Source organism: Amborella trichopoda, chromosome 1 (genome assembly GCF_054954075.1).
Source record: "Amborella trichopoda isolate Santa Cruz 75 chromosome 1, AtrichopodaSantaCruz75HAP2 v2.0, whole genome shotgun sequence".
In the NCBI taxonomy this organism is placed as follows: domain Eukaryota; kingdom Viridiplantae; phylum Streptophyta; class Magnoliopsida; order Amborellales; family Amborellaceae; genus Amborella; species Amborella trichopoda.
The window spans coordinates 3466671-3475424 of NC_142336.1; the positions used below are offsets into that span (position 1 = coordinate 3466671).

The window sequence follows — 8754 nt, forward strand, 5'->3', positions numbered from 1 at the left end:
GAGTGATCAATAAACGTTTAGTTTTTTAGAGATAAAAAGGGATTTGATTATTCATTCATGAAGCTGAACAGAGAGAGAAAATAAAGAGTGATTTAAAGTTAGAGAGAGAATAGAAGTCTAGAGAGAGAGAGAGAGTGATTACGGAGAAGAGGCAATAATAATACACGGTGTGGAATCTTAAGTGGTAGAGAGAGAAAGAGAGGTAGAGAAGGGGAAGAAGAGTCAGAGAGAGAGGGGCATAAGGCATAAAAGGGGGAGAAGAGAGAGAGAGAGATGAGATCGATTGCCTTTTCTGTTGTTGTTGTGATTTTGTTGCAGAGTTTGGGAGCCATGTCTACGCTTGGAGGCTTGAAGGACGTGACGGGTAGCAATCAGAACAGTGCTGAGATCGAAGAGCTTGCTCGATTCGCTGTTCAGGAGCACAACAAGAAATCGGTCCTCTCTCTCTCTCTCTACATATTTTGTTTTGGGTTTTTTTTGCTTTCTTCTTCATGTTCTGGCTTCGTGGTCTGGTTTTCTCGTGCGTCTATTTCGCTTGTAGTTTCTCTTTTTGAGTTTGGGGATCTGTATATCTCTCTTGGGTTCCTGTGTCTAGGGTTTACAAATTTGTTCTCTTATGAATTATGTTATTTGGTATTTCATCTGGGTTTCTTCGTCCTGTATCTTCTTTTTGCTTGCATCCATGACTCTCTCTCTCTCTCTCTCTCTCGCTCTCGCTCTCGCTCTCGCTCTCGCTCTCGCTCTCGCTCTCGCTCTCGCTCTCGCTCTCTCTTCTCTCTTTTTTCCATGTCATTCATCCATGATCGGTCTCCATCTGCATTATTGATCCATGTCATTCATCCATGATCGGTCTCCATCTGCATTATTCATTTCGATCTCTCTCTATCTGTTGGGGTTTTTCCTTCTCTCTCTCCTTTGTCTCCATTGTTAAAGTGATTTCCTTGTATATCCCGGATCTGCTGTCATTTTTTTGCGTATTATCTCCTTCTCTCTCTCTCAAGTTCAGATCCTTGATTGGAAACTTATTGATGGTTCTTGTTTTTCCTCGTCATTTATTTTGATTTTGCACCATCAACTAATTGAGAAGGGAAAAACGGGAAGGCGAGGTTTTTTTTTTCAATTTTAACGGTGGTTTTCTCTGGGTTTTCTACCCTTATTTTTCCAATTTTAAGTAATTTCGTTATGTTTCATTCAGTTTTATATGGTGATCCATTGTTCCACCTAGTCTTGTTACTGGGTCATATCTTTTTTTCTTTGTAATTTGGTTAATGCTATTAGTATTGAAATCAATTCCATTTCCGTGTCCTTGCCTCTTCAATTTTTTTTTCCAGTTGCTTTTGTTCCTTGTTTGGTTTTATCAGTGCATTAGGCTTTTATTGAATTTGCAGAAAGTGTAGGTTTAAAGGCGTTTGCCTTTTACATTGATGTTTTGTGTTGTGCAGAATTCTCTTCTCGAGTTTGCAAGAGTTGTAAAGGCGAAAGAGCAAGTGGTGGCTGGTACTCTGTACCATCTTACCTTGGAGGCCATTGACGCTGGGAAGAATAAGCTCTATGAGGCTAAGGTCTGGCTGAAGCCATGGGAGAATTTCAAGGAGCTCAAAGAATTCAATCATGTTGGTGATTCCTCTCTTACCAGCTCTGATCTGGGGGCTAAGAGAGGTGATTACCGAATCTGATTCTATTTTCTTGTCTCTTCCATCATATCATTTGGTTTTTAGTTGAGTTCCCTTTTTCTGTTGAATTTTTATTATACTTCTGTTTATGATAATTTTCTATTTATCGATTTAGTTTTCATTGTGTGTGCGTGCATGTTATATATATATATATATATATATATATATAGGGAAATGACCTTGTGAGAGATATATATATATATATATATATATATATATATATATATATATATATATATATATATATATATATATATATATATATATAGGGAAATGACCTTGTGAGACCCTCCCACACCCATGTGTGTAGGACCCAAAGGATCACCATTAAATTTGGTACAAATCTCTAGAAAAGTCAAGTCCCACACCCATGTGATAACTTTTTTAGAGATCTGTGCCAAAAGTTAATGGTGATCCTTTGGGGTCCTACACACATGGCTGTGGGAGGGTCTCATAGGATCATTACTCATATATATATATGTGAAAAGTCTTAAAACGCCTATAGGTGAATTGCTACAGTGTTTTGCCCTTGTCATGGAGATGCTCTATCCGTGACGGTTTGCCTAAAAACCACCACGGACCTACGAGAGCCTTGGCTGTCCCCGTATATTTTTTGCATCAATTTTGCGTGAAAAAAGCAACCTTTAATCCACGTTGTCTGAAAAAATCGGACGTCGTCGAGCCTATGGGCGAAAGTACTGTTTCATTTTCGCCCATAGGCGTTTTGTAGTCTCTTATATATGTATATATATATATATATATATATATATATATATATATATATATATATATATATATATATATATATATATATATATATATATATGGAAGGTGTTAGGGTCAGCCCACCAGCTGATAGAATAGTATAACCCCAACGGCCTGGATTGAATCAAGCCTATCTGAAGGTCAGGATTATATTTCGGTAATATAATTTTAATATTTTTTATATAAATCCAAATAACATGAAATTTGGAGCATCAACTCTTCTCATCAAGACGCACCTAATAAAAATATTAAAAAAACAATTCACATAAAATAAATTGATTAAAATACCCATGAAACATTTTAAGGGTGTTTTGGTCAAGTTATTTTATGCGAATTATTATTTTTTGATATTTTTATTAGATTGTACTATTTTTGAAGAATAGACTCTCCAAATTTCATGTGATTTAGATTTATAGAAAAAACATTAAAATTTAATTGCGAAATATAATCGTGATCATTGGATCGGCCCAGATTCAATACGGGCCGTTAGGCTTACACTGTTCCATCGGCCCTGACAGAAGTATATATATATATATAAGCATTTCCTTCTAATAACTTTTGGATAAGAATCATGTTTTATTACAGTTATATAAAGATAAAACACATGTTTTAACACTTCCTTCTCACGTCTAAAACTCCAAATTTTGTTCTTCTTCCAATCTTAGAGGCTGCTTTGAACATTTTAAGTTAACTGCTTGCTTTGGATCCAACCAAACTGCTAGGAGAGCATGAACTTCTTAAAGCTTCTATTTAGACCTCATTTAGATATCGATTTCCAATCTGCATCTCTTCAAATCAGAAAGGAGGTGGACCCATCCTATGATGGCTATGAATTTAAAAGTGTAGATCTATGGCTTTTTGACAAGCCTCTATGTCTTGGACATAACTAGATCCTCCTTTTTGTTTGACCAAGTCGAGTTAGAAGTTGGAAACATTCCTGAAGAGAATGGGGTCCAAATGATTTGGTCCTCCCCATGGGTGAGAGGGAGGAATGGAGGAGAGAGGAAGGAATGGAGGAGAGAGGAAGGAATGGAGGAGAGAGGAAAGTTCCAGAAAGGTTGGAACTTGGAAGCTCAACATCCTGCAAAGGTCGGCGGAATTCGGGATCCCAAGGTCTAGAGTTTTTGACAACAAGAAGAAGCTCAACAATGGAGGCTTCGGGATTCCTAGCCAGATGGAAAAGTTGTGGAAAGGGGAGAGAAAGGGGGAGATGGCCTAACTAGAGGTCTATTCAGATTTTGCTCCTTCCTTCGAGTGAAAGCGAATGATCCAAACCCCTGAGTCCGCGTGGGGATGTCTTTTTGGGATGGACAAGGGAAAGGAAGAGAGCCAGAATTTGTGGCATAGGATTTGGTGCCAAAGCTGACCCCTCCTTGATTGGCAAGTCTCCACCACCACTTGCCTAAAAGAGCCAAATTATTCTTATGTAAATTACGAATCCCCAAGCCCCCGGAAGCCTTTTGATGGCACACTTTCCAAGCTATAAGATGATATTTTTTGGAAGCCTCATCTCCAGACGACAAGAAGTTGCGCATTAGTTGTTCGAGGCGATGAGGCACTGAGGCGGGCATATGGAAGAGGGACATTGGGTATATTGGGACGTTAGAGAGGGTGGCTTTGATATGTAGCTTTGCCCGCTGAGGAGAGATATCTGCCCTTCTAGGTGGCCAATTTTTGTTCAAATTTGTCAATTATTTGGCTCCACTGGGCCTTTTTGGGTTTCCTGTGGTAAAGGGGAAGCCCAAGATACGTGGAGGGAAGGGAGTCAATGCCACAACCCCAACTGTTGGCAAAAGTTTGAGTTGTTTTGGGGTCCAAGGCGACCCCAATTGTCTTAGATTTCACCTATTTCACCTTGAAGCCATTGGCAAAGCGAAAGGAGTGAAAGGAAATGAGCAATGTGTCGACCTGATTGATTGAAGCTTCGCAGAAGAAAAGTGTGTCATCTGCATATTGTAGGTGGGAGACGGTAGGACTGTCAACACTGAATTTAAAACCTTCCGCTAAGCTGACCTGGTAGAGCCTAGAGATGGATGTGCAAAAATTTTTTTTTAGCGATGGCGAAGAGAAAGGGGAAGAGGGGGTCGCCTTGCCTGACTCCCCTGGTGGAGGAGAAGAATCCCTGGCAGGAGTCGTTAATGAGAACAACAGAGAAATGGGGATGACGATTACACCTACGTATCCACTTTCTCCAGTGAGGTTTGAAGCCCATTCTCCATTTAACCTTTGTCTAGAACGTCCCAATCGACGTGGTCATAGGCTAAATCCTGCTTTTTGTTTGACCAAGTCAAGTTAGAAGTCAGAACCATTCAATGTATGATCTAGTGAAGAATATTGTAAAGAGAAGTCTAGAAAGTTGGCCATACTGCTAATGCCTCTAGTGCCTCCGTTTCTCTCATAGGAGAATCTTGTAACTCACAATCTCTTTCAACAGATTGAGATTTTACTCTTTCCAAACATTTATCAAGGACATTATTCTCTTTAACTTGAGGTTGTTGGGGCACAAACCGCCATCAAGTATATGCACTGAGTTCCTCATTTGCATGTTTTCGGCCAATATTGATGAGCTCTGAGATATTCAGGGCCAATCTTCTCTATACATGATTCCTATATAACCATGAGAACTACTTTATTGTTGTGAATAACATCCTTTATTGTCATCTCTTGGGCTACAATCCCTTGGCACCTCAACTCAATTTTCATTCATACTCATAGAAGTATGTACACACAGAGGGAGTTGAGCGCGTTCAATGGTGCTTCAAGTAAGAACAAACGTAAAACATTGTACAAGTCTAGATAAACCCATGAACTTACCTTTTCCTACCAAAACTGCGGCAAAGCGCCACACCAATGGTACCTAATACGAACTCAACCATGATTGGAATAAAGCCTAATCTACACCTTTAATATGCCCCAACATGATTTTGTATTCAACCGCAATTGAGATTGGCTTTACATAAAACAATGCACCCTTATACAAAATTTTAGCTTATGTATTACAAAGAGAAGTGCACAACAGTTGCATAGACACACCACATGTGCGAAGGGAGGAACCCATCATCCTTGCTTGGTGCCCAATGTGCTTGTCGTTGGGGGGTGCCCTTGTAATCCTCTAAACTCTGGAATTCAACCACCTCTTGGTCAGCTGTGATGGTCAATCATGAGCCTCTACTTGAGATTGTGGGTTATGGGTTTCGTTGGGTCGATTTGATAATATGGTCATGAGTTTTGAGGTAAGCCAAGAGGAGTGCCTTAGTTATAAAAGCATTCGAAGCTGAGGGACCTAGTTATCCGTTACTAATTTTGCTAAAATCCCAAACCAACTTGATTTCATAAATAACATTGAAAAGTGATTTTTGGATGTTTGCGAATTTATAAAGAAATTTCTAGATGGGAAAAATGGTTAAAAGATAATAAATGTGAAAACGGGATCAAGGACCCAAACAAGTGGAACATTGGCACATGTGAGGTCCTAATGGCCAATGGACCTCTCATGGGCCCATGCATGGGTCCATTTGTGGGCCTCGCGATGGTGACAACACTTCTAGGAATGAAATTGGCACACTTGCATTTGTTGTTAAGGGCTTGTGTGATTATGGACTAAGGGTCAAAGGCCAATTTTACAGTGGTTCAAGGTGGGACAAATGTCATAAGATCTCTCATCCATGTGTAGAGTAACCCAGGACCCATGTCACTCTTTGATTAACTCATATGTATGAGTTCGTTAAAGTAAGAGAGTGAGGGTTTTTTAAAGTCTTCCATCTCTCTCTTATATGAAAGGAGAGATCCACCCTTGCATGCCACTTTTCACCCTCTCTACTTGTTCTCACTTGTCATGCAATTTGATTGAACTAGAATGATTTTCCTGTAGGTTGAACTGAAATTATAGCATAAATTTATTTATGGTTTCAGATAAAGGGTAAATAGGGTTGAATTTAGGCTCAAACCACACTTAACTCCACTCCCCACCTTGGTGATCGTCTCTTGTTCCTTATTGTGCAGAGCTATTAAACCTTGGTCTGTGATCCTTTGAGCATGGTGCTGTGTAGCCCATAGTGAGCATCTTGTTACCTACGTCGACGCATCATATGTCCACCTCCTTTGTAGCTTTAGAGCTTCTCAAGCTGACTGAAGTAAGCTCTCTTTCACCTATTTTCTGTCACCCCTCATCCATTTGCGCATTCTCGGTAATGCGTGTTGAGCTCCTTGGTTGGATATAGCCTTGACCCATGTTGAAGGAAGTCGATCGCCATTAAGCATACCATATTGGAATGCCACTTTGTGGAATTTCCAACAACCTATCCAACACTATTAGAGCCTATCCAACACATCAATTCGTGTGCATCAGGGTCTTTCTTGTGGCTTCCTAATTTGGAGCTTAGATGAGCCCTTAATCCTAGTGCTATTGAAGGCAGAGATATGGCATTATGGTGTGGCACCTCCTGTGGAGGTAACCTTGGGCAACATTTATTGTTTAATGGCTACCCATGGTTCCATGTTTTGGTGATTTGGTCCATCTTTGAGTTTGTAACTTCGAGATTACAATTATTTGTTGTGGTGTTTATGTAAATTCTAAGTTCTTGCCTTTGTAATACATTTGTTGAAATTTTACTTAATTGCACATTGTTTTATGTAATGCTTTCTCAATTGTGTTTTTGAATGGAAATTGTGTTTGGTATATGCAACAAGCAATAAAGGGGAAGGCATTGTGGTCAAGGGATGACAGTAACTGGGTAAATGTATAATTATGAAAATAGGAAGAGATCCCCTCTATTTTCCCTTGGTGAAAACCATCTTTCTTTCTCATGGCTGTGGAGTTGCTCTCTTCCAATTAACGCCCTCTCTCTGCAAGCGATGGAGTGGCAGGCTTCCTCTCTATTTGTTGTAGTAAAATCCAGAGTAACAACAACCTGTCTCCACCTGCCAAGCCAAAAGAGAACGTGTTTCTATCTGTGTGTGTGTGTGTGTGTGAGAGAGAGAGAGAGAGAGAGAGAGAGAGAGAGAGAGGGTATTTGTCTGCATATGTTTTGTGTGCTGGTATGTAGTGAGATAATAGATGGTGGGTTTCTGTGAAACCAGACAACCATGGTCCAGGATGGAGAGAGGTGCCGGCTCAGGACCCTGTGGTCCAAGAAGCGGCTGCCCATGCCGTCAAGACCATTCAGCAGAGGTCTAACTCTCTTGCTCCCTATGAGCTGCTGGAGATACTTCTTGCAAGGGCCGAGGTCGATCATATTCTTTTCCTTTGTTTCTCTCTCATCTATTTTCTCTCTTATCTATTGGGTTGCCACTATTTTGCGCTCGTTTTTTCCCTTTCACTCGCTCACCTGTTTTCTATCCCGTCTTACTTGGTTCAGCTGTTCTCTCGGTTGCTTGCATTAACTGGAGAAGAAACTGCTCGTTTGCTTTTGTGCTAATGTCATTGGCGGGGATTTCGTTTCTTTTTGTTATTTTACAGGTGATTGAAGAGAGTGCTAAGTTTGACATGCTGCTGAAGCTGAAGAGGGGAAACAAGGAGGAAAAATATAAAGTAGAAGTGCATAAGAATCTTGAGGGAAGCTACCATTTGAATCATATGCAGCAGCATCATTCTGAATGTGAAACCCAGTAAAATAATTTTGTGATAGTTTTGCATAAGACTTAAGTTGCTTATATAGACTCTTTTACTTGTTCAAGTGAATAAATATATGTAAATAATCTAGTGTGAGAGTTGCATGTGACAGCCACCATGTCTGCTACTTAGAAATCAATGATGTGGGTGGATCATTTCCATGCCTTAATACCTTATTAGGCAGTGAATCTTTATGAGAGCACTCCAGAATTTAATGTTGGCTTGTTTGCGTGGGATTCATGTATGCAAGTGAATGGCATATCATGAGATTACATCCTCACCTTGTGGGTATCGGTTTGCCAGCCATAACTCTCTCACACACTCTCACAAATCCTGAACCTGTGATCAATTCTCCCAAAATTATAATGTTTAGACAAGTCATTCTCTGAAAATTTGATCTGCTGCTTATTATCGTCTCTGGTTTTCTATTGGAGGTTTTCAAATGAAATTAGGAAAATCTGAATTTTTCTTTTCGTGGTGCATAAACTGCTCACCCTCCTACATGTTGGCTAAAAAATAGTCGAATTACGAAACCATCTTGGAACAGAACGGTTCTGAGTAGGGTGGACGGTGGGTCTCATATCCTAAACCAAGAGGGCAATTTTGTACTTCAAATCAGTGATCCGAAACCCAGATTAGCAGGGAGGATTATTCACCCAACAGATGCATGTCGAATCATTGGATTGTCAATGCGGATTGGTATAA

At 40.0% G+C, this 8754-nt stretch overlaps 1 protein-coding gene across 2 annotated transcripts; it reads left to right on the plus strand.

Annotated features, from left to right (window-relative positions):
* The first annotated feature begins 275 nt into the window (after positions 1–275).
* Positions 276–8264, plus strand: CYSB (cystatin B). Of its 2 annotated transcripts, XM_006836159.4 has the most exons (4): positions 276–435; positions 1443–1659; positions 7518–7663; positions 7897–8264. In XM_006836159.4, exons 1-4 carry the CDS (start codon positions 331–333, stop codon positions 8047–8049), a joined length of 621 nt encoding a protein of 206 aa, XP_006836222.3. In that variant the 5' UTR covers positions 276–330; the 3' UTR covers positions 8050–8264. The 2 variants fall into 2 exon arrangements, with proteins under 2 accessions (XP_006836222.3, XP_011620718.2); XM_011622416.3 differs by lacking the exon at positions 7518–7663.
* Positions 8265–8754: the final 490 nt, after the last annotated feature.